General features: G+C 49.5%; 7 protein-coding genes across 14 annotated transcripts; 2 read left to right on the top strand and 5 right to left on the bottom strand.

The window, feature by feature from the left end:
- Positions 1-1294: 1294 nt before the first annotated feature.
- Positions 1295-3772, top strand: FVEG_15052 (hypothetical protein). The gene is made up of 2 exons (XM_018904144.1): positions 1295-1393; positions 1719-3772. The coding sequence occupies exon 2, from the start codon at positions 2000-2002 to the stop codon at positions 2306-2308; it is 309 nt and encodes a 102-aa protein (XP_018745834.1). The 5' UTR covers positions 1295-1393; positions 1719-1999; the 3' UTR covers positions 2309-3772.
- A 1861-nt stretch (positions 3773-5633) lies between these two features.
- On the top strand, positions 5634-8203 carry FVEG_02389 (hypothetical protein). 6 transcript variants are annotated; one of them, XM_018889643.1, is made up of 3 exons: positions 6499-6517; positions 6620-7480; positions 7535-8176. In XM_018889643.1, the coding sequence occupies exons 2-3, from the start codon at positions 6827-6829 to the stop codon at positions 7889-7891; spliced, it is 1011 nt and encodes a 336-aa protein (XP_018745839.1). In that variant the 5' UTR covers positions 6499-6517; positions 6620-6826; the 3' UTR covers positions 7892-8176. The 6 variants fall into 6 exon arrangements, with proteins under 6 accessions (XP_018745835.1, XP_018745839.1, XP_018745837.1 ...); XM_018889641.1 differs by having other exon boundaries at positions 6620-7486; XM_018889642.1 differs by lacking the exon at positions 6499-6517 and having other exon boundaries at positions 6619-6706; positions 6757-7486; positions 7535-8116.
- Positions 8076-12657, bottom strand: FVEG_02390 (Ras family, other). 2 transcript variants are annotated; one of them, XM_018889646.1, is made up of 8 exons: positions 10323-12657; positions 10235-10266; positions 10114-10140; positions 9878-9957; positions 9791-9813; positions 9683-9711; positions 9368-9625; positions 8076-9296 (listed from the first exon to the last, which is right to left on the bottom strand). In XM_018889646.1, the coding sequence occupies exons 1-8, from the start codon at positions 10349-10351 to the stop codon at positions 9124-9126; spliced, it is 651 nt and encodes a 216-aa protein (XP_018745842.1). In that variant the 5' UTR covers positions 10352-12657; the 3' UTR covers positions 8076-9123. The 2 variants fall into 2 exon arrangements, with proteins under 2 accessions (XP_018745842.1, XP_018745841.1); XM_018889645.1 differs by having other exon boundaries at positions 9368-9711.
- Positions 12658-15791: 3134 nt separating this feature from the next.
- FVEG_02391 (hypothetical protein) lies at positions 15792-17379 on the bottom strand. The gene has a single exon (XM_018889647.1). The coding sequence runs from the start codon at positions 16686-16688 to the stop codon at positions 16116-16118; it is 573 nt and encodes a 190-aa protein (XP_018745843.1). The 5' UTR covers positions 16689-17379; the 3' UTR covers positions 15792-16115.
- A 516-nt stretch (positions 17380-17895) lies between these two features.
- Positions 17896-21751, bottom strand: FVEG_02392 (protein EFR3). 2 transcript variants are annotated; one of them, XM_018889649.1, is made up of 3 exons: positions 21296-21728; positions 18474-21156; positions 17896-18422 (listed from the first exon to the last, which is right to left on the bottom strand). In XM_018889649.1, exons 1-3 carry the CDS (start codon positions 21508-21510, stop codon positions 18039-18041), a joined length of 3282 nt encoding a protein of 1093 aa, XP_018745845.1. In that variant the 5' UTR covers positions 21511-21728; the 3' UTR covers positions 17896-18038. The 2 variants fall into 2 exon arrangements, with proteins under 2 accessions (XP_018745845.1, XP_018745844.1); XM_018889648.1 differs by having other exon boundaries at positions 17896-21156; positions 21296-21751.
- Positions 21752-22721: 970 nt separating this feature from the next.
- Positions 22722-25322, bottom strand: FVEG_02393 (hypothetical protein). The gene is made up of 3 exons (XM_018889650.1): positions 24933-25322; positions 24631-24883; positions 22722-24581 (listed from the first exon to the last, which is right to left on the bottom strand). Exons 1-3 carry the CDS (start codon positions 25202-25204, stop codon positions 23826-23828), a joined length of 1281 nt encoding a protein of 426 aa, XP_018745846.1. The 5' UTR covers positions 25205-25322; the 3' UTR covers positions 22722-23825.
- Positions 25323-25618: 296 nt separating this feature from the next.
- On the bottom strand, positions 25619-27157 carry FVEG_02394 (hypothetical protein; the record flags this gene model as incomplete). Its single annotated transcript, XM_018889651.1, has 1 exon — positions 25619-27157. One exon carries the CDS (start codon positions 27155-27157, stop codon positions 25619-25621), a length of 1539 nt encoding a protein of 512 aa, XP_018745847.1.
- Between the last annotated feature and the right edge of the window lie 109 nt (positions 27158-27266).

Raw genomic sequence — 27266 nt, 5'->3', positions numbered from 1 at the left:
TGTGTGCATCCCCTCAGGACGAAGGTGAGAAAGTGACGGGACTCTGGGAGAGTGGGTACCTACTGATTTGTTATCCCAGGAGCGCAAGCGAATGTGAGCGACTGAGTGGGGTGTGTACGCAATTTTTTTTGGCGTCAATGGTGTATTTGTCTCTAGGCTATCGTACCAATCGGAGCGCGATCGCATGGTGTGGTGCAAAGCCAAAACAAAAGAAAGTCTGTCTACCTGAAGTTTAGCGCAATCCGGCGCCATCTGGCGAATGAGTGACTTGTTCTGAGGTTGAAAATGGTGGACGCTAAAGATGGAGGTCGACGCTAACTCTTCACAACCAGCATCAAAGAAGCGAAATGCCGACCAGACACAGACCAGACAAGACAAGACAGACATGGAGGGGGAGGGAGGGGAAATGCGCCAAACCAAAGATGAGCCGAGCTCAGACAAGTAAAACATACAGTACTCCGTAACTTGGGCGCATACATACATCAGCGAGGGGCAGGTGATGTAATCTCATGTTGGGATTGGATTCGAACTTCCAGAGGTCAACAAACAAAGCAAATTCAAACATTGATCCATCCTTTCATCCTCACACATGATCCTAGTGGCTGAATGCAATAGCATTATGGGCCGGTATCTGTCATTTCACGCCGCGTCGCTACCGTCCGATTGCATCCAAGGCTGGCAATTATCCAATGGAGATGGCTGATTCATTGGGGTTTGTAGATTGGATGGTTGCTAAGCCTACAAGTCAAGCGCCCATGAATGGACAGATCTTAGATCATACAAGGTCATCAAGATCGAGTCTGTCATAGAACCTATCTGGGCAATCCCTTCCTGCCCAAACAAGCAGACAACAACTGCAGGCAGTAGGTACCTGCCTTCTCTCCATCTCGTCTTGTTTCCCCCGGCGGCTCTTGCCAATCTCACTTTACATGCAGAACAAAGAGCAGAGAGCGGGGCAGGATCTTGCTTGGCCATCCACACCCACTTCGCTCATGCAGAATTAATTATTGTAGGCCCCCCTCGGCGACTAAATCGCCGAATGAAGTCTCGACAAGCGGGGACTTGCAAGGTGAGCTTCCTGCTGAATTGGTCGAATTATGATCATGATCATGATGGTGATAGAGTTGGTAAGGTAGGCAGCACTGGCGTAGTATACGTCACATACATCATAACATTACCTTATCATTTGCATCATTTCGCTCTTGTTACAAAACCAAGCCAATGGTTGGTAAAAGTGTCTTTACTCATCAAGCACAAGCTTATCATCAGCTGCTTTCATACCAATGAGCGCACTCGCAACCGCGCCTCAGCCTGAAACTGAAGGGTCCAAACGCCAACTCAGACTTTAATTCAACCCTCCTACAGACACAAACAACATCACCAGGGCCATAAGGTAATCGCCCCAGTTTGACTTTTGTGAAGCTGCTGTCGTCACTTGTCCCTATCATCGTCGTTACACAGAAGCCAGACTCGGGCTTGCGACTTTGTTTACTTTTCGTTACTTTGTGGACGACATACTAGCAGCCACAGTAACACTATCTATGGACTCGCCTGGGTGTGGTGAAAGTCCATCTGCATCTTAAATGAACTGCAACCTCGTGCTGCTGCAAACGCAAGCTGGCTCGTGCCCGGATGTCTGTGACAAGACGCTGTTGACACCATAGACAGAGGGGAACATTGCTTCCTTCCAAGAATACACTCTAATGATGTGAAACCAGGGAACTCTGACCGAAGCATGAAAAACACGTCGGCCCGTCGAGCTACGTATCGGCACGAACATAAGTAACAGCCATGTACATATTGTACCGAGTGTCTCTGGGTTTGGGGCGTGTTGTCCCGACAGGAGCCACGTCTACCCCCCATTTTCGAGGTGCCTGCTGAGGACATTGGACCCTCTCAGTCAGCGAGTCCCCAGTCCTGTCACCTCCCAACTCAGTTACAGCTAAACCACCCAGGGCTGTGGCCGCGGGCGGGAGGGGTGCACAGCCGGTGAGCCAGCATGCAGCGATTGTTGACAGGGGTAAACTGGCCCCTCCCCTACCTCTTCCCCTGTCAATCAACCAAGATAATGCCCTGTTACTGGAAGCTTTCTTCTTGCCGTGTTTGTCATCTCAATGCCCACTGGAGAGCAGAGCACCACGGTCTGGGTGAAGGGGATGCATCTTTCCCCAGTTTGGTGGTGTCATTATTAGAAGTCAATGCGTTCGCCAGCGCAGACTTCACGGCACATCGAAGACAAAACAACGGCGGACCTCGGGGTCTTGTCCTTCCGGAATTTGAGCTTTGTTCATGTGGTTGTGCAAAATAAGACGGCTCATTTAGTGTGACTCGGTCAATCTGGTTCATGGTTGAACAGGTGCATGGATGTCCATGGCCACGTTTATGATACACCCGCAGAATGTGCAGAACACCTACGGAGTAGGTTCCCACTTATATCGCTATCAAGCTCAAGATTGAGCGACATGATAGAACAGCTCGCCTGCATACAACGGCTGGGAATAGACACAAAGAGCAACCTGACTTCCCAGATTATTGGGCTCCGGGATCGATCGAACGGCCCGCTTGCATCCACAGGCCTAATAAATGGCCCCCACCGCGGACATACAGGATGGGGAATTAGAACTGAGATATGCGCTAGTCAAGGCCAGTTTGACGATTGAGTGAAACTACAACAACTGCACAGTTTCAAGCTTCACGGAAACATACATACTTGGAGCTCAAGGCCAGGGGGCTTGTCGACGGAAACCAGGCATCCTGCGAGTGGAGTCATGGCTTGAACTCTCGACTCTGTAGTGCACATCAGGGATGGCTCCGCTTGGTTCCAGTGCCTGGATGTCTTTCTTGTCCCAGCAATGTTTCATCCCTTCTCAAAGTTGCACAGATTTAGCAACGGATAAAAGCAACACTATGTGTTAATTACAAGAGACAGACGTTCAATTCGTTCAAAAGTCATCCGGTAGACTTTGGGAACCTGCCAAGGGCGAATTTATCAACACCTAGTTTGGCTTCTAGTCGAGTTCTGAAATAACCAAATAGTGGAATCAGGGACCGTCAACAAGAAGGGCATCCCTTTCTTCATCGCTAGCATGCGTTCTTCGTACCTGTATCACCTTTTTTCAGCCACCAAAAGGGCACGACCTCGGCAGGATACCCGTTTCAAAACCAAAGCCCACTTCCACCTGGGTTTCTTCAATCACTTTCAGGATGCGAAAACTGAGACTCAAAGCTACTGAATGACCTCAGTCCTTCATATAACGCAACGGTACGGAGTAGCGTTGTACTGAAAACGTTCTTATTCCCCATTCTACATGAAGCGGACAGCCGGATCTCCTCAAGGCTTGAAGGAGAATGCAGGAAAGATGCAATGATATCGTCATCACATTCAATCGAGGATTCGAACATACTCGTTTCAAAAATCCTGGGATTCATGATCCAGTGTACTGTCACTTACTACAAATCTCGGCTCACTGGATGATAATTTATTTTCGCAAGAAGGGATGTTGTGTCAAACCTCGCATCCATTCGTTAGTAATCCAAACAAACCACTGTGGATGGGAATTACTTTTGTAGTCATCTGGCGTCACCAATCTTACCAAGGGTGATCTACGAGCTTCTTTTTCGAGGATAAATAGGAAGGCACAACAAAGACAGCCATCGCTTTCTCCGTTGCTGAGACTGAGTCATAGCCTTATCGAATGACATGGTGTTGCCGCAGATCTATTGCCTGGCGCGTGAGGATACAGCTTGAAATTTGAAGTTTGACGTTCCCGGATAACGACCTTGGGTCGCATCGTCCTCCAGCTCAATTAGGTCGTCATTACTCGATCCCGATTGGACTCTGGCAGCCCATACCTGTAGCAGAGCTTGGGGAACAGGACGTTTTGCACCCCTACGCTCGGTATCCTATTGGCTTGAAGAAAGGTGTGTGTGATCAGACCTCGTGGTGATATCGCATAGCTTCTTACTTCATACCAGTCATTGCACTGATGACGGATATCAGGATCCTTGGAGACTGAACAAGCGCTTTGTGAGAAATTTTAATGTGAACTTTCAGCATCTCGTTGACGAGTCTCAAATCCGTAAATACGGGGATTCTGCCTGCGCCGTAAGTTTAGTGTTGTCAACAGTTCCTTCAGGCACGGTGCCAGCCATCCAGCCATACATACGCGGATCTCTTACCCAATCGCTTGTTGGGAGTATCATCACATCTCAGATAGGTACAATCGTGCGCATTGGGGTGATCCCCATCAAACGATTTGTCCCTTGCTACCCACGCAGGAAACCAACATGTGGTCTAACGGTACCACGTGAGTGACGGATTGCGGCTCAGCGCAACATTCTCAGGCACAAATTCAGGGTCTTGATAGAGGAATTACCAAACACGTCCACTAAACGAGTTAACCATTCTACAGGACCCAGCCATTGATCTGAAGTTGAAGATGGGGCTAGCAACATCTCACAAGTTGTGTCTATTCCAGCACAGAAAGGACAGCCTCGATTGCTTCTCATGGGTTTACTACTTTCGGTCCATTGATTTTTACCATTGTGTCTGTGTGTGTAGGAAACCACCCCTGCCATGTTCGATACGACAGGGATCCCTGGCGTGGCTATTAACGCCAACTATCCGTAGCCAGCCCATTTCACAGGCCTGCGCCCTAGTCCGTGAGTGAGGTCACCGAGGCATGATCGTGCCAGGCCCAGATATCCATCCCAGCCAGTCGGTCGGGGCTGGTGCGTCTAAAGCCCGTCACATCCCGGTGGTATCACTGGATCCCCAGGCGGGATGTCTGGTATAATGACTGACGCAAGGCCCCTTGGGGAAAGTCACGACAACCATTTGAGAAACCATTAATAACCATTCAGTCCAAAACAAAACTTGGTTCAACCGATCAAGCGCGGATGATGTCGGGTCTGGCTTCACATTGGGCAATCGTGCGTGCTGATGTTGGCTTTGGGATCCATTAAATTCTAGACGAAATGATCGACGGTGCCCGATAACCGTCGATACTCATGTGACACATTCAAATCTTCTCTCCCTTCTCAAGACAGACTAAAGTCCTAGACAGCCAGCCACTGTCTAAGCCGTTGGGTGGATATGCTTGTTCCACTAACATTGAACCCTTGGCTTGAGACAAGGGGATCACTAGAGTCGCTAATGACGAGGGACGACGATCCCCTGCGCGACTGTATGAAATACTCCGAAAGCAAGGGATAGCTGTTGGTTGAACGCGAATGCTTTCCCCTCCTCCTGCATTCCCTGTTCGGCTTTGCTAATGTGCTCGCTCATTTGCCTGACTGACATGATTTTGTCCAGCAAACGGCCTTGCTTCAGTAAGGCTGTTTGTACCACGGCGTTGAGGTTAGATGAATCAGAACTGCCAAGTTGGCGGCAGTGATGCTTCGAACAGGGGGCTGAAAGCTTGCACCAGATGAATCTACCTCAATACGGTAGACTGACCTTTTGCAGACGTGCAGCTCAAGGTTCCTGAGCTAGAGGATGACAACCACACCCTCCCAGATCAGCATACATTGAGAAATGATGAGGGTGATCAAGTTTATCATCAGCACCATCATATCTGATGACGAAGATGACTGTGCACTCTGTTTTATAAGAATCAATGGTCGCCTGACCAGCAATAATTTGCCTATTTGATGACTTGGCATTCATGCCGGGTGTTTCAATGGATAAACGGCCCGAGAAAGGGCAATTGACAAAACCTTTCACGAAATTCCGAACTGCACAGCCGAGATGCTGTTGCCATCCATATTGGGGCTTACAGCAGATTGTTCAGCGAGTCTTTCTCAAACAGCGCAGTGCGGCACCGTAGGCCCAGCACAGTACTTCATGGTGCCGGGCCTCCGGATCGCGACGGAAAAGTCCATAGCGAAATATTGTCTATACCTACAGCCCTTCTACCAAGGCTACCGAGCTCTAATGAATGTCCATCCCCGGTTGTGGCCCCCAACAATGTAGCCTCTATTGAGATCTGGACATAGAAACTCTCGTCTGTTGTTGTGTCCGAAGATAGCCACGAGCCTGCCTGGGGCTGCTAAGCTCCGAACAGCCATGGGCACCCAAGAGGTGAATGGTGAACATGGCGATGTGTATCAGAGCCCGTTATCACTTCCTTGTTGAGTATTGGAGAATTTTATCGGATTTATGTTCTGCAAACCCAGAATTGTTTGCGCATTGAGGTTCTCATCACTGTCACTGGACTCGTCAGTGAAACAGCGTTACATTTCAACAGTGAATGCGAGAAGCAAGGATTCATTGCAATTGGGGGCCTTGTTTATACCAAGAAAACGGAAACTCATGTGCCGCATTCTTCTCCTCTCTCCATCTTCTTTTCTCCATCTTCATCTTCATCTTCATCTCGGTCTTCGGATCCCAAATCGTTGGCATCATCCGCAACATCTGGAGTGGATATCCAATATCTACCAAGCTCGAGACGACCCGCTAAAGCCAATTTATCGGGCCTCCAAGGAAACAACAGTACACGATAGGCAGATCAAAAAGGTGAGATTGGCCTGGACCCTGCAAAAAAGAGCTCAGACTCCACACGGGAGATATTTTTGGTCCAACGGCTTTTGGCTTCATAGCTGACTAGGTTCGTTGTAGCTGAAGCTGAAGTTGGGGCTAATTTGTTTGGCTTGATAAATAGGTCAGCAAATAGTTTTCCAATACTCGTAATCACTATCATACCATGTTCGTTTCGTCCATTGCTCTGTTGTCGGAGAGCTAATAGACTACTACAGTTGCCGAGATCATTTCTACTCGATTCATACCAAAGATCTCAACCATCCAAGCACATACAAACGTTCAGCTATGGAGCCCACCAACGATATCAAGGGCCTCATCCGCCAGTCACCGCCCGTCGATGTGTCCAAGCCCTACGATGCCACAACTCTCAAGGGGAAGACTATTGTCATCACTGGTGGTGCTAATGGTCTTGGTTCTTACATGGTTCGCGAATGGGCATCTCATGGGGCAAATATCATCATCGGCGATGTCGCTGACGCAGCGGGCGAAAAGCTCGTAGCTGAACTTACAACTCAGTATCCGGACTCAGCTTTTGCCTTTCAGCATTGCGACGTCACTGACTGGGAATCACAAGTCAGCCTCTTTGAGACGGCTGTTCACGTCAGCCCTCATGGAGGCATCGATATTGTCGTCCCCAATGCCGGCATCATCCTTCCCGACGTCTCTATTCAGTTCGAGGAGCCTACTCTCAAGAATGGCCGTCTTCCAAAGCCCAACACGGCTCAGTTCGACGTCAACATCACTGGTGCTGCCTATACCACTCACCTCGCCATGTACTGGCTCCCACAGAATGGATCTTCCCCGCGAGATCGTTGCCTGCTTCTCGTCGGCTCGCTTGCGTCTCTTTGCCCTTTCCCAACTCAAACCATGTACACGATGAGCAAGCATGCTATTCTTGGCCTCTTCCGCACCCTTCGTGCTACGTCTTTCCGGAATGGCGTTCGTGTCAACATGATCACTCCCTACTATGTTTCCAAGTCTAACATGCTCAAGCTCCCCATCGAAGCAGCCTTCCTCTCGGGCACAGCAGGCGGGGCAATGATCGAGGATGTCATTGATGCTGCCACTCGCCTCATTGCCGATGAAGAGATTGCGGGTCGTGCTCTCTGCGTCGGTCCCAAGCTCAAGTCCGCTGGTGTGGATGGTGTGGAGGATGTAGATGCTCTCATGACCGTCCAGGACTCTGAGAACAACGGACAAGGGCGTGCTGTATGGGAGTGCTATGCCGATGACTATGACAACGTTGACGCGTTTGTGAAACGCTTTATCTTACTTCTGAACGCCGCTGAGAGAGTCAAGGGGTGGTTTGGTATTTTCACTGACATTTGGGGCATGCTGCGACGCAAGTGAGCAGCAGCTAAGGATCGACAAAGACCCCATTGCGGTCGCTTTCGGTATCAGTTTCATGAGCATTCGAGCAGTCGGATTGTGATCGGTCTTTGGAGACACGTCATAGTCAAGACTTGGTTACACACGAAATCATGTATGCAGACTATTGCTAAGTCATGAGGATAGCATAAGACGTGTCGCACTGGATAACGGGACGTAGGAATGCACGCAAATAGAGAATCGAATGGCTTATTGTCATTATAAGATAGGATCTCGTATATGTGATGAGTCGTGGCATCAATGGACAAATGGTTGTTCGATAAGTAAGGGTGATCTGAACACGCGGCTTGTCGCAGCTTCATGCAGTGACTTTTTCCAGGATGGTGACACATGGGATGACGGGTGAATGTTGTGTAACATGTCACGATAAATTCGTAGCCAGACTTCACGTCGGCTGCAATGTAAAGTCAAGCGATCCTCTCAGACTCGGAGGATAGTTCACGTGGTGTTGCCACACAGGTCCAAGAGAAGTTCCGAGATGCGAGTGAGCCCCAGAAAGTGGAATATATTGGGCAGAAACTGAACGTCACCCTTGTCAAATCGGAATAGAAGCTTGGAAATGCCTGCATTTGCATGGCCTATTTTGCTTCATTCTCGTCGCTTGGAGCATTTCGTATCAATGCAAAGGTTGTCCTACTTGATCATACCAGAAAAAGCTTCTCATCCATCTCACCGTAGTTCAAGAAGTAGAACAAAATACCCCTACCAAACCGTGAAAGCAATAAACATGTGCAGAACCTATATCCCAGGTCCGATATCCAACGCCTCCAACGCCGTAATGTGGAATACAATATGGGAATTGTCGATCCCAAAACACCAGTGGTTTAGCTCGAGCATGCGATGCCATGCGATTCGACTCTATTCGATTCGGTGTGATACGTCATGTCGTCTATACGCGTCGGTCTCGTTTTAATAATGCGATTCGATTCCGCAGCGAGTCTGGAGCCAGATCGCAGTTAAATACCGTCTCGCCTCATGAGACCGCGAGGTCGTTCATGTGGTCCTTCCGAGAGCACCAGATAGCTTTTATAGATTTATTTTAAATGGCCGTGATCCGCGTAAAACGTGCTGTATAATGTGAGAGAATTGAGGGGGAAATGCCGAGGCCTAGAAAATTGAATTGAGAGAAGTGAAAGAATTCCAGTGCTTAAATGCCATCCAGTGGCCATTGTTCTGAAAGCGGTTCGTTGAGTTCACAGGATCACACATCGCGGTGAATCCTTCTTTCGGCGACGTCGTTGACGTCTATGAGAACTCCGGCCGTGATCATACTTGTAGTCGTCATTGGGTCCGTCATTCGCGTGTTGTTCGTCCTCCTTACGCAGCATTTGCCTGCAGAGATCGATAAAGACCTCATCAACGTTGGCTGCAGATTTGTTAGTCCAAATGCGGCGAAAGAAGCCATGCATGCATAGGTAGGTGGACGGGCAAACTTACTCCTTGTCCTCGCGCTAGCCTCATAGTAGGGTGCGCCCCATCGTTGTGAGATGGAGAAGCCCTTGGCTCGGGGCACAGCGCGATTCTCCTCCAAATCGGCTTTGTTACCGACGATAACAAGAGGTACATTTTCATCGTCTTTTATGCGGATAATTTCTTCGCGCAAACCTGCCAGTTCGCTTAGGGAGGAAGTTGATGTGATACTGAATACAAGAAGAAAACCTTGGCCGGTTTTCATGTACAGATCCCTCATGGCGACTGTACCAACATCAGTACGAGGGTCGTGCGAAAGTTGTTGAGACATAGAGGACCTACCGAATTGCTCGGTCCCCGCAGTATCGAGGCTAGTTAGAGGCCGAGTCAGTGACAGCTCTTCTCCAAACACGGATTGAGTGGTGAGACAATCAAGGTGTAAAAACTCACATTTCGAGAATAACTTGACGTCCCTGAGACGAGCGAGTCAGTCAGAAGGGGTCAGGTAGTGGCATTGTTGCCATGCGCAATACTCACATCGACCTGAAGCTGCGTGCGATAAGAGTCTTCTATGGTGGGATCATAGCTCTCGATCCACTCATTGTGGACGAACTGGGCTGTTCTCGCATGAGCCTTGTACTACAAAGGGGAAGACAGGGAAGCGTGGTAGGATTGCGGATGCAACAGTGGGACGCAGGCGCAGCAACATGAAGAACATGGGACGAGGGGAAGGTGAAGGCGAAGGCCGCGGCCAAGGGAGAGTGACAACTCACCAGTTAAACAACTTTTGCCCACGCCGCCTGCCAGATGATAAACGAGTCAGACAAGTGAACACGTAAGAAAGGGAGAGTCAAAGCGAAAGGGTTGCGTGGTGGGTGTTGAGTATGGACGAACCTGCTCCCAGGACTACCACATGGAGTTCGCGACTGAGTAGCGAATTAGCATCAGGTACAACAGAGCGTCTGGGATGAATAAGCCGAACCTGGGTTGGTAGTGATAATGTCGTGGCATGATGATGATGAAGAAAAAACCAGAGGATTTCGTGATGAGCAAGCGTATGCCGACGCAAGGCGAGTGACAAGCAACGTATGCCCCTCAAAAAAACTGTATATTAATTAAGCGATAAGAAGGATTGGGGTTGCTGATGATGATAGTGAAACTGGACGTCTTCAATGCACAGTCCGAGCGAAGGAAAAACAGACACTGATAAGTCTGAGAGTCGATAAATTGGTGACAAACAGGTACAGATAGATCGGTGAACTGTTGGTGAGGAATTGGGACGCTGGGGGAAAAAAAAAAGGCGAGACTGATCGTGGCCGGTTGCGGTTATGTATGTTTCTGGAGCCTCACAGCCTTGAGGTCTGATAGTTGAGCACCAAATCTTATGTTGCGACGTTGAAAGAAACCAGCGCGCGCACGCCGGGAAGAGACACGACACGACACGACACGGGCAGAACCGAGATGTTGAGTCAAGCTCAAAAAGAATGGTGTGAAAATGAGCTTGGGGAGGAGGGAATAAATGAGACCAAGAGGGGAGATAGAGCCAGCCAGACAGATGGATGACACTAGAACCAAATAAAAATGTCCAGGATTTGTGATGCCTGAAATTGAGTTTCCTCGTTTGGTCCCAGGACCGGGAGTCTGGGAAGCGCCCGTGGCGGCTAGCTCAAGATTTTTCCTTGGGGAAGCGGAAGGCAGCCACTGAAGACCAAGGGAAGTGTACGTAAAGGCGTACGTACGGCGCCTCTTTTCTTCCTGGCTTGGGTTGGGTTGGTACTTGGATTCTCAGGGTGCAAGGGAGATGGATGAGAATCGACCGGGGAAAGACGGTGTTTTTTGTTTCTGGCTGAATTAAGGCCAAGCACCGCCCCAAGAATTCGAATGCTAAAAAAAGAGGATAGTGCTTAAATGTATGTAATGGTTGTCAAGTATTGGCGTTCTAGAACTGGCTTGAACTTGAACCGAAAGCAAGATCTCAAGGCTGGATCGGGCTGGACTCGGCTGGACTAGAGCTTGGGGTGAATCGAATATGGCTGGGTGGTCCAGAGATAGCACCTATTCTAATTCGAGAATGACGGTAATAATGACGGCCGTGAGGAGAGTGACGTAAGTAAAGAAGAGGATTGTTGCTGTGTATGTGTTTGTCTGCGTGTTTATATGTCGGGGGTTGAGAGGTGTATTATACCTGCCGCTGTCTGATAGATCGACCAGCTCAGAAGGCAGCTTCTCGACAGTCGCAATCAAGACAGGGCGTCAACGAGGCGACTTATAACTCAATGATGACAGGGAGAGAACGTGGCTAAGACCTGCAAAATGAGAAAAGAGAGCGTAGCAACAGGCATCCGCATGCGATAACAATGAGAACTCGGAGGGGGAAAGTCAAAAGCAAAACTTGGCCAGGGGTCTTTATAAGAAAGACGTCAAGGTGGAGGGGCCTGATCCATCAATGAGAGTCGGAGGAGTAAAGTAGCAATAGGGAGACAGTAAAAAAAAAGAAGGTTGATGGAGCAATGTATCATCGGCAGACTGTGGCAGCCGGGTACAGGGATAAGCTTGTGAAGGGCAACACGACATATGAAAGCGACTGGACAGAATGAGAACCACGAGGCAACTGGCGAAATTTAGATAGACTGAGTACGATATGGGGCATGAGGCGAAAACTCTGGGGCAATTCAGCGCCGCAAGGTCATTAACCAGAGAGTGAATCTCGGCAGCCAGTCATCTTCCAGGATTGGCAGCTGTCAATCGATGACAATCAGGAACACGGACAGGAGAAGAATAGAACGAAAAGATTCGGCCAACACGAGCCGAGTTAAGGATCTCTAGCTGGGGTCCAGTATGGAGGGGCTTGTTGGAGAGAGCCGGATAGAGAACATGGTTGGCTCATGAGTGAGTTAGCTGATTCCAAAAGACTTCCACAAAGCCGCCTGGTCCCTGGAAATATTGCATTGTTCGAGGTCAATAGCCAAATAATCCGAGTTGAGCTCGAACCAACAGGGCAGTGCTCAACTGCCATTGATGGGCTACGGATAGAAGGGGTAAGGAGGGGGACACGCGGATGGAGCGTCAGGTCCCGGTTAATGTTGGTGCAAGGGTATCGTTTAGTGGTCCACTTGCTGTACCAGTTTCGCAACGTTCCTGAACGTCTCGGATCCAATGATTAACAGCGTTGATGTCAGTGCAGCGACGACGTCAACATGTCTTGCATTGCTGACTGAGGGTGCACGACACAGGAGTGAGGAGAGAAGAGGCCGAGAGCTCAGCTGGAACTCCTTGGACGAAGATGCCACCAACCCGAGTTGTGATGAGGCCAGATTTCTTTCTGGTTTTTGTTGGTATCTTTTTCTCAAGCTTGACTCCAGTAGCTCGGGAGGGCTCCCAATGCCGTAGTTAAAGGTGACTGTCGATTGGTCCCCTACGGTTGGAGCTAGGGGAGGGCTAAAGGTAGCGAAGACGACATGGCGGACGATTTGGGCGCTCGGCAGCCTTGGATTGCAGCTGCAGCGGAGTTGAGGTGGGTCCTTGGGAGGATGACAGCAGACCTAGGGATACAGCTTGGGGCGTGGATCGGAGAACGTCTTAGGCCTCGGCCACAGGCCACAGGGGATGGGGGACGGGGGACGGGGGAGCAGCGTATTTCGCCGCGGGAGAGGAGGCTGTAGCCTGAAGGGTCATTGGGAACCGCTATGCGAAATACCCGCTTCTAACAACCGAGTGAACCTTGGAACCCGGGTCGACCAACAGTCGAATCGACGAGCGGCCGCTTGAGAAAGTGACCCGGTCTGGAGATGCTCAAAGTTAAGATGCGGGACAAAGCCACATCACCAACGTCAGAGCCTTCTCGAGTGAGGATTCGGTAACTACTGTGAGCTATCCGTAGGCCAACGGGAGAGGCTGGCTGCTGTTGAATTGGGATCCTTGTTTTGGCTTGGCTTAGCTTACCTTAGCTGCTTAGGCCCAGGCTTGTTTGACTGCCGGGACCACCAGGAAGAGGATCGGGGCTGGACTGGAGATGGCACGCACTGATGTCACCAGCAGGAATGGCTCCGGGCGATGCAAATCATGATTTGCGTGCGATGAGCTGCAATGCAGGATGTAGATGCAGACGACGATGATGATGATGATACAAGTGGGCACATTCATTGTCTTAGGTACTGAGTGTTCAGGGTAAATTTGAAGTCGACCAACCGCTAATTTTAGGCTGAGGCCTGACTGTTTTGGCAGGCCACCTAGGTACCTTACAGACCGCTGTCAGTGGCAGTACTGCCACGTGCCTTGCTCGGAACAGCGCCCGGGCTCCAAGTCTCTTTCTCTCTATTCCCACTGCCATTTCCATCCAATGCCAATGATGCCGTCAGTCTCCATGTGCACTGATCCTGCCATTTTCAGCACACTTGGACCCGACGTCATGGAAGCATTATTTTGGTTTGCTTTAGTATCTCAAGTCGATCGACATGAATGGCCACGTTTAGGAGCGTACGTACCTGGGCTCGATCTTCTGTCCTCTCCTCTGTAAGTAGGTACCCAAGGCATCTTGTAGCTTACCTATCCACCATTACATCTCCACCACGTCACGGCAGTAAAGAGTGCATTTACGAGTCGAGCGTGTGTCGCCTTGTTCTCCCCTACATGCACATCATTCCAGATCATCCTACACATCACAAACGTACAAAGTGATTCCCCAGTCCAGGCTTGGGTCGGAACGAAGGAGATAGCCTATTCGAAGGCATAAAAAGAAAGGTTAATGAATCAATAATCACTATTGACGGTCCGTTTGCTCCACTGGTGTGTGTATGCATCCTCGCCTGAATGCTTTTTCCTGCCCTTGCGTTGATATGAAAACTCTTCACCACTTGCATCTGTGTCGATGCCCAGATGCACGGCCAGATTCACATAAACAGATCTGAGGCATCCATACCTACAGTACCCAAGATTACGGAGTAGATCGGTAGTCGAGCCGGGAACATCCCTGAAAGAAACGCTCTGTACCTGCACCGGCTACGGCATCCATGATGAGCTGTTCTGCACGTTGAACCTGCATGGTAACGTCCAAGGTGTCCTTGCATACAGTCACTCTACATGGTTGTACTGTATGTATTTGCTCATGTTTCAACAAGATACATATCACGCTGGGATGTAAATCATTGTTCCCTCTCCTCCCCTTGAGACATCCATTACCATCGTCGATAGGGGCTGTGGGTGGTATCAAAACAGCCCCATCTGGGCCCTGCGGATCTAGGATCGAATCGAGTGACGTTACGAACAAGCCACTCTCGGACCTTTCAGCCCTGTTTAGTTTTTACCCAGCAACACATCAAATATCAGTTCATAGCGCAGCGCAGGGTGAGATCCTCTGAGACTCGGTGTATGTGTGAGAAAAGAAAGGCTTAGATGAAACTGATGTCTCATTCCTATGCTACGCATTGTTTGCTCCTCGTCTTGTCTCCGTTTGCATACGCTCTCGAGTTAAAGCGAAAGGAGACAACTTCAACTTCGCCTGACGGAAGATACGCGTTGGCCGTGTTCACGGAGACGTCAGGTCTGGATCTAAGTTACAACATGCGTCGGCCAACTGGGCCCAACACAGTGGTAGAGGGCGGGATGATAGAGTTTCTGGCGCTCGACCAGAATTGTAACCCTCTGCTGTATCCGTACCCTTCTATCAAGATCTAGTCCGGATCCAACGATGGGCTTGTTAAGGCTGAGCCTGATCGAGTGACAAAGGTAAAGGAAAGTCAATTAAAATCATTGACAGCCAACAAGAGGCCTTGGCCGGGGTAATCTTTAAATGCCGATCATTTAGAGTTTTACTCAAATCGGGTCATTTCCCCTCCTCCCCGTTGTAATCTTGGATCTGGCTCCCGTTCCCACTCCCGCTTCTGACGGCGGATGAACTCCCAGCCAGTAGACGCTCACCAACACTCATCATGTGCCAACATCAGTAATTGACCAGGCGCCGCAAAAGGCTATCTCGACTCATCTTGATGTAATTTTATTGATTCATCTCGGCTATCAGCTCGCCACAATGCTCTTGGCTGGATCATTTCCGCCAGGAATGTGCAATTGAGTGGGTGTGAGGCCTGGAGCTTGGGCATTGGGTATTCTTTCTCGGTGCTAACGATAGAAGGCTGAATGTTGACGCCTCTGCAACGTCCCTTAGCGAATGTCATGCAGTAGTAGACAATGGGACGAGGCTCCGAATGTGTGTCTGTAATTCGTGCTGTCCCGGAAGACTCGACATTGTCCTGATATACGGTAGACCAAAGTTCATGTGCTATGCTTGAAGTCTGTGCCATGTAGGGTAAGTAGCTAGGTTACTTCCACATTCTAACACCAACTCATACATACTCTTTACACATGTTGCAACTGCTCATGGGAGACATAGAAAGCTTGCAGATGGGTCTGAGTTGAACATTCGTAGCTTGATTTGAGAACAAATTCTACAAAAAGACGATGACTTTCATTGCGAGCTGATGTGCTGTACGGATGGCAGCTGGCTTCAATTCAGCATGTAGGTGTCCACATTCGATGGTTGACAACATATCACATCACATCACGCGTCAGTGAAAACCCAGATATGATGAAAACGAGCCCAGTTATATTTTGAGTGGCTATCGCTTCACATCCAAGCAAATCCTCTCATTAAGAAAATAAAAGACCCGTGTCCAACGCCATGCCATTGCTGCACCCGCAGCCCAAATATCCCCTAAATAAGTATTAACAAAAGAAAAGTCAGTAAACTGTGAGCGACAGTTGCATGTCCAGCTAATCGAGGCTAATCATCGTTGTTGTTGTTGTTGTTGTTTTTCCATTGCACCTTCACAACACCCATCAGAATTCCCATGATCAACGCAACGAAGAAGATCATCACCGCACAAAGCGCCAAAGCGAGGATCTGCAGTTTTCTCCTCCGTCGAGCTCTCGCCGTAGCCACAGGTCCCATCTTGTACGGTGCATTCAGACTAGAGCCAGCACTGCTGCCCTGCGGGTATGGCCAAGGCGTTGAAGGCGGATACTGAGGCGGAGGCGGGGAGATTGGCGATGGTGGTGCAAGTGGAGAGTATATCGCTGGCGGACGGGACGGATCGTATGGAGGAGGTGGACTTGATGGTATAGCGGGGGACCATGGCGATGGTGTTGGACTGGAATATGCGGGGATACTGGCGCCGAAGTGTGTTGGTGGTGGTGTTGAGTAAGACTGTAGTGATGGTGAGGATGGCGAAGCGATGGGAGTAGCCATGATTTGAGGTGAGTGATCGCCGGGTCGATAAGGAGAGTCGTTGGGATATGCGGCATCAGGAATCGAGTCTGATGGATGACTTCCATGTCGAGTGTTTGGAGCGTCCATGGTTGAGCTTGATTATGATTTTGTGAGATGTAATGCAATGTGTTGTGTCGTGATGAGGTGAATTGAGGTGAGGTTGAGAATTATATCGTGATGCCCGAATAAATGTCGCTGTCGCACAAACAAACGACGAGCTCCTTCAGACCCGTCAACGTTTCACCAACACCTCATCCAACTTCACAGATGAACTCTTGTTTGTCGTTTGTCGTCGCGAAGAAAACAGAGTCTGTCAAACGTGTCGCGCATCCATAATATCCCGCCCAAGTGTTCGTTCGTTTCGTATAAATTTGCCCAGTTTCGACGCTAATGCTTCGTCTCAGAAATCGACACCCTGGATAAGTATCCTCTATTTTGCTTGTTCTTCGGCAAAATGCATTGATAGTCGAGGATATGGGATAAACAGACCACTCTCGCTTTGTCGTTGGCGACACCTGGCGAGATACGAGCGCGATATTTGTTTGTTTGCTACCGGTAAATGAACCGTGACACAAGACAATTAAAAGGAACGGAATGAGCACAACAGAAAACCAACAATAGTGAGATTGAGGCAAAAATGGCGTGAGAAAGAGTGAGAGAAAGGGAAGAGAGAACGGCAAGATAAGAAGAAGCACTGCCCCCTTCTCACGGGCACGGGAGCTATAACAAGGATTGGCACAGACGAGAGAGGAGTCTCCCAAGAGCCCTTCAATTGCGGGGGACATTCCTATTCCTCAACTTCAGGGACCACTCTCTGGGAAATAAGACGAATTAATGGTGTCCTGCACTGCCCCCCGTGGCGCCGAGCCCACGACAGGGGATACGAGGAACGTGGTATCCGTATCTTGGAGAGAAAAGATAAGAGATGATCGACTGTCAAGACTTGGCTAAAGAAATCCGACCATAGAATAGAAAGCCAGAGTATTCCTTTGCGAAACCCAGGCCTTGTTCGTGGCCACCAAAGATCGGACAAGCTTCGGTCTCGGCGGCTTCAGAATACGAATATAGCTTCACTGTTTACGAGGCCTCTAACCTCAGAAGAGGCACCGTAAACTAGTAGCACCTTTAGTTGCCGATCTGAAACCGGCTTGACCCTTGCAAAATCTCCATCCAGAAAATTCCTCCCTGCTAGGATCACCAGGATCACCCTCATCCGTCACCTCGATTAGACTCATAATCTGTTGATCAACCCGAGTGGTTTATTCAATTCATGGTAACAACCATCAAGACCAACAATGCGATGACAATACTATTTCTCATTTATGCTCAGAGCTGTTACAAATTACACTAATATCGCTATTCTACAAATCAAATCAACCGTCGCTATTATCCCCCCTTCCTTTACTCACTCCGTAACTCCTATTATATCCATATACCCTAGTATGGAGGTTTTGTCACATTGCCCAAACTTCCCTCGCTCGGCCGGCTATCAATTCCTCGAAGGAGATCCTGCAGATCCATGGTCTTGGTGTTCTGTGATCGTACCGACTTGGGCCGAGTTCCATCCCCTCCTCGGCTGGTCAGACTGCGCCGCGCCGATTTATCCTGGAACGACGTCTCAATCGACTGGATGGGACTCCTCTTACCCCCGAGCAAGTTAACGTCTGGCAGTGGTGGCACAGGAGGAACTGACTCGTCCTCCTCATCGTTATCGTCGTGTAAATTTGGCGCCGCTCCAAGAGGAGGGTGAGCGCTCAGAGGTCCTCGCTTAGAAGCCGTGCCAGGGCGCTTGGTGCTTGTTGGGCTACTTGGCTCCTCATTCTGCGTAGCAGGGTTAAAGCTCATCTCTGAAGGACTATAATTGTAGCTAACCATGCTGTCTCCGCTGTCATCGTCCCCGATGATGGCTGTTTTAGGCGGAGGGTTGCCTGATAGCACAAGCTTCAGCTGATCCACCGACGCAACGGTACCTCGGTTGCCTGCTGAATGGGCGGGGGAAGCAGAACTCCGCAAGCTGCTCTTCCGGTGCTTGGGAATTGTTCCTTCGCGATCTTTCTCGCGATGGCCATGCGACGAGTGAGGCCTCATTAGATTGTATTGGCTTCCATAAGGTGATGTCGGTCCATTCCCATTAGCGAATCCGTTTCCGTTCGTCTTCACCGTGAGGTGGCCTCGGTGTGTCCCAGAGGTTTCTGTCTTGGATCCTGACAAAGATTCCGACTTTCCAGCAGCGGCAAGCATGGCGCCCGCAGCATCTCTGGTCCAGTCTGCCAGCATCTGATCGCGGAATACAGCTGGCAGCTCCGAATCGGGTTGATCCTGTCCAGTTAGAGTTGAGCCAAGGATTGGCCCTGAGAGAACCCTGCCTGGGGAAGGAACCGGGCTGCCAGGAGGTGCCTGAAGGCTGTCGTGGTAGTGCGACACAATGTACTCTACGAGCGCCTCTCTGTCGTCGAAGGGAAGTAGTTCTTCTCTTTCGAGCGATGCAGAGTCCCAATCTGGCTGTGGGCGCGCCTCACCTGGAAGTCCAACCGTATCGACTTCTGGTGGTGGCATGGTAATGCCCTGAACCCAGAAACCCTTTCTTCTGCGGCGCGCCACCTCTTGCTCAATCGCTATACCAATATCAGAGTCCTTGAAGTCGAACTTCTCGGTAAGTGCCCAAAAGTATCCATGACAGAGGGCTGCAGTCCGGACCTTGTACAGAGGCGTATCGATCTCTTGTACGTCCTCTTGTAGTCGGTAAATCATTGGTAGGCCATATCGAGCGGCATTGACGCCCAACTGCAAGACCAACCTTGTAAGAAGGATATGGAGCATGACGAGATCATTCTCGTACTCGACATACTGGAGGGCGTTATCGTAGATGACCAGATGCAGCAACGCCAGAAATTGCGAGTGTCGTGGCTTGGATCCTCGCTCTCGATGGGAGGCGTTTGAAACGGCTCTACGGGTCTCCTTGTTGATCTTGAGAGAAGAACGAGAACGAGGAAGCTTTTCCTCGACGGCAATCTCATTTGCAAATGAAGTTTCTCGGTCAAGCCATGTAATGAGAGCGTCCATATATGCCTTGCGAACGTGACCATCGGGATCACGCAGAAGCCAGTGGGTTCCCTCCCAAACATAAATCGGCACAGGGTTGCGGGACAACCCCATGTTGCCGGTGAGCTTCTTCTGAGGGTTTGCGACTAAAAGAATCTCCTTAATAGCTCGGAGGCCAGATACTCTGCCCGTGCTGAGGGAGAAGTAATGGTCAAGCTGCTGGCTATCGCTCAACTCGATGGTGGAGGCACCCGGTCCAGCTTCATTGTTTCCGTTCTTTTCGCCGCCAGGGGAAGAGTTGACGCTCGCAGATCGAGACGGTTTGAGGCGCAAGATAATAGCGGAAATCATATCCGAGATCTGATCTGCGTAGTATACGTGGGTTGCCAAGTCGCCAATGCACAGTTCAAGTCTGCCAACAAGATGCTTAGTCTTCTGGCGCACGACTGATTCAGGGTCCACGGCAGAGGGGCTGCCGTCGTCGCTCTGGCTGGTCGGTGTTCGCATCCTAAAAAGCTTCCTAATCTGCTTGATCAGACCAAGGAGGACATCCATCATACTCAATCCAATAAGGTTGACGTCGGACCGTAGGAGGGAGCTCATGATTGTTACCAATGCGAGTTGTTCGTCGAGCGTAGAATCCTGCACGGGAATCCGTAGTAGGGTTTCGAGAGCGGCAACAAGAATTGTGTACCTGTCTTGCACGGGGGCCCATCGCGAGATAATGCCATAAATACTGATAGCCCAGCCGCTGTCTCGTTCTCGGTCATCATGAAGTTCCACCACAGCGTTGCCTTGTGCAACCTTTTCTTGAATAAATCTTAGGAGAGAGACGGTTGCGCCGTGGATCTGAGAACGGGTAGGGACGATGAAGATGCTCTTCAAACATTGGAGAGCCAATACGCCAACCTCTTCTTCCGCAAGCTTATCAACATCACCGGCAGTGCCGGAGAGAGCGACAGGATTCGGGTCGTTTGCTCCGTCAGTCCCAACTGTCGCGATACTAGTTCTCCGTCTAAGCTGCTTTTCGGTGTCGACCTTTTCTTCCGATTCGAGCCGTTGGTGTAGCGTTTCGAGGAGGTCGGGGGTTTCGGACCATAAGTTCTCGAGGATGCGAGGCATGATGACATCCATTTGACTGCCCGTTATGGAAGATAGTGCGTCCGCCGTAGAGATGCTACGAATAGCTTCGAGGCCCGCATTCCTCCATCGAACCTTAACTGGGGTGGTGAGAGATTCCTTGCCGGGCGCAGGCTTTGTTGAAGCAAGTTGAACGTACAACCGAACAATTTCCTCGTATTGCCGAAGGTAAGTCTGATCAGCCATGAGGAATGCGGCATCGTGATAATCGCAAAAGGCCGCAAATGTTGGAAGGGAGGACTCGATCATGGTGATGTCGTCGGAGCGGAGGACGGCGTCGAGGATTTTGAGTACGAATGGAGCAATCAGGACCGAGTCCTTGTGAAGCTTTTCCATCAAGGCTGACAGAATTTGTAGAGTTACTTGAACATTCCTGCGGAGGGTCACATTAGCAATCATGGATTCCGGCTGATCATGACAAGTCCCAAACGCAAGATCGCATCACGAGCGGGGACTCGAAGAGGGAGGATCTGACACATTGACGTTTTGGAAGTCAATGAAATGCGACGTACCCAATACGCAGACGCCAGACATCACTAGCTGTCTTCTTCTCCAAAAAAGCGCCAATCTTCTGGATCTTGGAGCGACGACTCGTAGCATAGTAGAGAAGATAGCTAAGCTCGCTACTATTCGGCTTGACATCTACAGCGCCTTTAGTAGTCCGCGGATAGCATTTTAGGACGAGGACCTGGTGTTTCGGCCGACACTTTTGCTGAATTGCGTTCATCGCGCTCGCGTTTCTGCTGAGCTCAGCCCAGCCCCGTCAGGTCGAAGGGAAGATTCGGTCAAGTCGAGAGGACGCAGACGAGAGGTATAGGAGTTGATTTGAAGCAATGAGACAAGCAGAGCAATATAGAGAAACCAGAAGCGACACAGCCGAGGGAAGTCGCCCTGAGTTGACAACCTTTTGGTTGAGGTGAGGTGGTAAGTCGGGGAAGGGAAAGGTCAAGTTTTAGGTGGAAGGGAAGGGGACCAGCCCAGACTTCGGGACGGGAGTTACGGGGGTCCAAGGTACAAGTTAGGTACCCCACTTGCACCCGAACTAAAAATCTCAGCCATCCCAGGGCAGTGGAATTCCAAGTTCCCTTTGGGCAGAAAGCGGGAAAAGGAGTAAGAAAATCAGCAGCAGGGATTATAAATAGGAACAAGGGGAAATTAGTTGTTCATCGTAATCTGTAACATTGGTTAGGTAGTGAATAGCTGATACTTGACACTCCGTCGCATGAATATTCGTACAAAAGATCAGACTTGATACTGCACTGATCTCTTGGTGACATACATGCCTGTTTCTTCACAGCCAAGTACACGTACGTTGCCCTCCACGTCCGTGCTGTGCCTCTCTGGTTAGGCTGTCCAGGGGTTTCCGTTTGGTATCGGGTTCAGCGGATGGCTTCTGACTCCGAATTTTGTCTTAGTTTGCGAGCCAAGTATCGTCAAAGTACCTCACTAGAGTCTAGACCACAACTCCCCTGTCGGATACTGCCTGGACTGACGAGATGGAGTCCACGGAAACTTTCATGTATGTCTTGGTTATTGGCATTGTCTTATTATGCGTGCGTCGTCTTGTATTAATCTCAAGTTCCAGCTCAATCAATGTTTCTTGTTTACATAGGTACTCACTGAGAATAAGTGACTTCACTGCAAGGAAAGTTCTAGGAATATCCTCAGTATTAATCACCTGTTAGGCCACTGACAGCTGTGACGCACTGTCGCCATCACACCCACCATCATGACAAGATCGACATCATCGTCATCACCATTCTTCACCGAAGTGTAACGACAGCACAACCTAGGGGAAGAAAGAAAACTCAAGACCTTAACCATAAGTGATGAAAATACTTAGGTCAACTTAGCCTAAGTTTAGGGTTCTCTTTGCCAAGTTTATTTTAACACCCTATATCAAGGTTCGGTATTTTCTTGCCCCCTTGAGGACAACCAAACCCCAACTCAGGTTGTCCCAAAACGCTCCTCATTCAACGTGCCTAGTTTGTAATATCAGAACGTCGTAAATTACTGAGCCTCTGAAGTGGCGTGGCTTATTCTCACAGTCAGAAGGATTTATTGATGTATTTGTGAATGCATTAGACTGACAGACCCGACAGAACTGTTCCCTTCATCATGCGCTTACTTGTTCACCGTCATTCAACAACCCAGCAAACATCGTGAATGGATGTTCCATCCAATCCCCAACAGCAACCGGATGCAAGAGTGTCACTGAGACCCTGCTAAGATCACCGCTTCCAACTGAGTGGTACAGGGTGAGTACTTGGCTGTCAAGATGCTCCTCTGACCAGCCACGTCTCGAAACGTCATAGTAACTATCGTCCGTTTCCCCATTCTGGAAGATCTACAGTATCAAACGCCGTAGCTAGAGATCGTCAATATGTTGATCATTTGCATGTACCTATTTTAGCTGTTCTCTTGATCTTGACACGATATTCGCGCAAAGAAGCGCATAATGCTATGGTCAGCTCCAAGTCCACTTGCTCGCATTATTCATGCAAGTCTCGTACAGTCCTTTTCCTCACCGCCGCATTCTTTTGCTCACCTCCTATGCCACGTTGTCTCCCTTACTCCAACATCTTCATGCTGTTTGACTTGCATCGTCTCCCGATTTCCATCTAAACCCGCGGTTTAATCTGTCTACCTCGGCCGATTCCGCTTAAGTGGTTGACTCCACATTAGACGTGTCGGCCATCAACTGCATGACACTTTTCGGGGCCGGATGATCCGCATTCAAAACCGGCTGGACTTGGATAATAATGTCCCATGCCTTTAAAGGATCCCCGGCAATTGAATGCCGTCAGCCTTGCATCGTGGCAATTGAATGCCTTTCTGTCGTGTCCGGTGCAGCCGGCCACAGAGCCCTTGTGACTTGCGGGCGTGACAGCGACCGTTCTTGTGACACAGAAAAGACGAGCCTCAACAATTTTTGTTCTTTGCAACATTTGAAGATATTATACGTGTAAGATATCGATAATACGCAGCGTGATCTTTGTATGCAAAGATTTGTTGGGGAACTGAACGCCCCTACTTTGTCGCTCAGTTGTCCTTGCTATTCAAGCCCTCAAGGACATTATCGACGACAGTCTGGATGTCGTAGGAATACATCCAGTTCGATTTATTGCCCTTTGTTCTTCTGACCTTTGCCTCAATTTCCTGGTCCACGGATAGCCCCTCTGCCGCAATCTCCTTGCCAATGCCTGCATACCAGTCCAGGACATTATATAGGTCATGATAATGCGGTGACCTGATACGGTCGTATAACTCCAGTGCAGCCTTGATACCCCCGCCTCGAGTCCAAGCCCACTCAAGGGTTTTGGAGAGTGTATACACATCCTCGAGGGCAAATCCGGCTCCCGCTCCAAATGCTCCTGACAAGGGATGAGAAGCATCTCCGGTCAGGGCTATCGAATCAAGAGCAACTACTCGATCAAGTCGCGGCCCAGAGAACAGAGCAAATTCTTGAGTATCCCCCTTTGCTGCCAGTCGAACAATTTGGCGAACGGGCTCGCAGAATTCATCGTACTCGTGGACGAGTGTGCTGAAGTCAAAGGGCCGACCCCAACTGACGTGATCTTGCCCTTCTGACGGTCGGGAGATACGTGCTGTAACTTCAAAATCGTCGTTCCCAAGCGGGCTCGTAAATACATATCTGCCGCCTAGATTCTGCCAGAATGTTGATGCTTGGGGGATCGTGCCAAGAGCATTAACTTCAGACTTGCTGATGATGGTGCGATATGCGGACTGCCCATTGTATTTGATTTTGTGCGAGGGAAAAGTAAACGACCGGACGACCTAGATTGCGTCAGACTTTTGATTTTGATTACTTGATTGCTCTACTTACCGATCTTATGCCATCTGCAGCAATCAGGAGGTCAACCTCATCCGTGAAGCCATCCTCAAATCGAATGATGACTCTGCCACTTGACAGTTTTTCAATGCCCACGAGCTTCTTGGAGAGCTCGATTTTAGACGCATCGACCTCTTTGAGAAGAGCTGCTTGCAGCTTTGCTCTTCGCTGACGGCCACTGCGTTGGTGAATGGGTGTATCTTCGGGATGATAGCTTTGCTCAATAAGCTCACCAGTTCGCCCGTTGCTGATACAGTCAGCGTTGAAGTCCCCTGACCACTAACAAAACGACTTACCGCTGTTGTCCACTGATACCGTCAGGAGACCTGAATAGGTCATTGGGCTTAATGTTCTTGGCTGACCCGTTCCATTCAAGCATCTTCCATGTATGTAGTTGAAGGCTGATACCGCCACCTGTCTCGCTGATCTCCGGCTTCTTCTCATACAGAGTCCAATCAACGAAGGATAGCTTGGAGAGAGCAATTGCGGCACCTAAGCCACATGGACCTCCACCAATAATCGCAGCTCTGATATTGCCATTGCCATTTGTAGTGTTCTTAACAGTCATGGTGGCAAGTGGATATATACAGGCGAGCAATCAGTTTAAGTTAACGACCAAGATGAGTTCAACGATTGAAAACAGACACGGAGCTTTCTTGCGTTTTATAAGAGAAAATAAGAAGTTGCTATGGTAGTATTCTATCAAGTACTGATAGTGATGAGGCCATTTCAGATCTATGGCGCAATCAGTTGAACGGATTGGCAATTGATTAAACCCGCAATCGGAGGACTCTAGGCCTTCCATCAGTGGTCCACTTCGTTAAACAATTGGATCTGCTGATTAATAGTAGATAATTCAAGCGGTGATTTCCAACGTATCTTACGACTTCAGTAGTGATGCCAATGTGGGATGCGAACAGCCGCGGAATGAGCCGCTTCATCAAACATGTACGTATCGTTCCTTTGGAAAAGGATTTTGCTTTTACAACTGTGAATCTGAATAATATCCCAATGCCTCTTGCAGAAGTTGGTTCGCTGTGTCCGGATCCCAATCTACTAGGACTCTCTCTTCTGCATCATTCATCTTTCTTTCCACGACCATTTCCATAGACCTTTGTGCCTCTTCCCCTAGAAGATGAACCCTCGCCTTCCAAAACTGAGATTCTTGTGTATCTTTGTCTCTTGGCCCAAAGAACTTCTCATCCAAGTACTTCCAGAATATTGTATCGAAGGCCCAACTCTTTCTCGTAGCGTAGGTAAGCCAGAAGCGACCACCCTCCCAGCTCTCACGCATATAAGCTGAAAGGTTGTCTGGAAAGTTGATCTCCTCACCCCGTTCCTGATATTCCATTGCAAATAGCCAGGTCTCAAGTCTGGCTTCGTAGACCTGGGACCAATCATCGATTCCAGAAGGCCACAGCTCCGGAGGCTGCAGCAACAGCCACCAGGGCGGATCGAGGCTGAATTGCGTAGGAGCGAAGTATGAGAATTCCCAGTCAAGAGCTGCCGCGATATTGTCGTTTCTGTCCAAAAGAACATTATGGGGCCTCAGATCGTCGCACCAAAGTCGAAAAGAGTCAGTCCCATATGGCATAGAGCACGACAAATTCAAAGACTGAGACTGGGCTGACCAATTATCCTCAAGAAATCCAAAAGAAGACAGATGACCTTCCTTTGCGAGTGAATGAAACAAATATCGTGCAACATACTTATTTCGGCATTCGTCCTCCGACTCAACAATATCGTTATGCTCGAAAAGCAACTGAGCCATGTGCATAGCTGCCGAAGCGGCGTACCATTCATCGGCACTGTGATATACCTTTTCCGATGACGGAAGAACTGATTTTGGGATAAACGCCTTGCATACCATGTCGTACATATTTTGGGTGAGTGGTCGACGCGCCACTGAATGCTCGCTGCCAACTTCGACCAATGACCCGATCTTATGCCGGGTTGGCTCGAAGAGCTTGATCAGAAGCGCAGCCATCTTCCCGTAAAGCATTCTTAGATCCTCTTCGGGTATCTCTGGGTCCAGAACCGTTATCTCCTCCGGATCTTCGTCAGAGCCCGCGAGGGCGCCTGACATGCTCCGATGACTTTCTACGAATAGTAAGATCTTAGCCGGTCCAATATGTGATGACGGAATGTGAAAGAAGAGGTCCGGAACATGTACAGCACTGTTTTTGGCGAGGTAAGACATGGTTGCAGATTCATAGCCAGCCTTTTCCTCCCAGAACTGTACCAAATCGGGGCGTGGTTGCCGAACAACAATGTCGTAAGGATCTCCATCGCAGTGAATTCGATAGATAACATTGTGCCTGCCCAAGGTGACTGGAGGGACCAAGTGTGCAGTCTGATTGCAAACAACCTCGACTAGAGACACAACCTCATGAGAGGTCCTTTGGATAAAAAGTCGCCATTCTGATTTCTCCCAAGATTCTCCATCCACTGCACGTGCAAGATGGTTCAATCTTTGCTGGGCTTTGGTATACGCAATGGAGAAAGCGGTGGAATTAGACATTGCGCGGGTTATCCAAGGGTTTGCGAGTGAGAGAAAACATGCAGCATTTGGGGGCTGCAGATACAACTGAGTCCCATATGCCTGAGGCAGAAGAAAATGATGTGACACA

This window comes from Fusarium verticillioides, chromosome 6, assembly GCF_000149555.1.
Source record: "Fusarium verticillioides 7600 chromosome 6, whole genome shotgun sequence".
Taxonomy (NCBI): domain Eukaryota; kingdom Fungi; phylum Ascomycota; class Sordariomycetes; order Hypocreales; family Nectriaceae; genus Fusarium; species Fusarium verticillioides.
Note: the sequence above shows the minus strand (reverse complement) of the source record. Positions and strands in the feature narration are given on the sequence as shown.

Bases quoted from the DNA above. Each gene is read 5' to 3' on its own strand.
- FVEG_02391 (XM_018889647.1), bottom strand. From the start codon at position 16,688: ATGGACGCTCCAAACACTCGACATGGAAGTCATCCATCAGACTCGATT.
- FVEG_02390 (XM_018889645.1), bottom strand. From the start codon at position 10,351: ATGCCACGACATTATCACTACCAACCCAG. The intron at 10,267-10,322 runs GTTCGGCTTATT...TTCGCTACTCAG, and splicing joins CATTATCACTACCAACCCAG to TCGCGAACTCCATGTGGTAG. The intron at 9,297-9,367 runs GTAAGTTTGCCC...ACAAATCTGCAG, and splicing joins GGCTAGCGCGAGGACAAGGA to CCAACGTTGATGAGGTCTTT.
- FVEG_02389 (XM_018889639.1), top strand. From the start codon at position 6,827: ATGGAGCCCACCAACGATATCAAGGGCCTCATCCGCCAGTCACCGCCC.
- FVEG_02393 (XM_018889650.1), bottom strand. From the start codon at position 25,204: ATGACTGTTAAGAACACTACAAATGGCAATGGCAATATCAGAGCTGCG. The intron at 24,884-24,932 runs GTAAGTCGTTTT...TGACTGTATCAG, and splicing joins GGTATCAGTGGACAACAGCG to CAACGGGCGAACTGGTGAGC. The intron at 24,582-24,630 runs GTAAGTAGAGCA...GACGCAATCTAG, and splicing joins CTGCAGATGGCATAAGATCG to GTCGTCCGGTCGTTTACTTT.
- FVEG_02392 (XM_018889648.1), bottom strand. From the start codon at position 21,510: ATGAACGCAATTCAGCAAAAGTGTCGGCCGAAACACCAGGTCCTCGTC. The intron at 21,157-21,295 runs GTACGTCGCATT...GACCCTCCGCAG, and splicing joins GTCTGGCGTCTGCGTATTGG to GAATGTTCAAGTAACTCTAC.
- FVEG_15052 (XM_018904144.1), top strand. From the start codon at position 2,000: ATGCAGCGATTGTTGACAGGGGTAAACTGGCCCCTCCCCTACCTCTTC.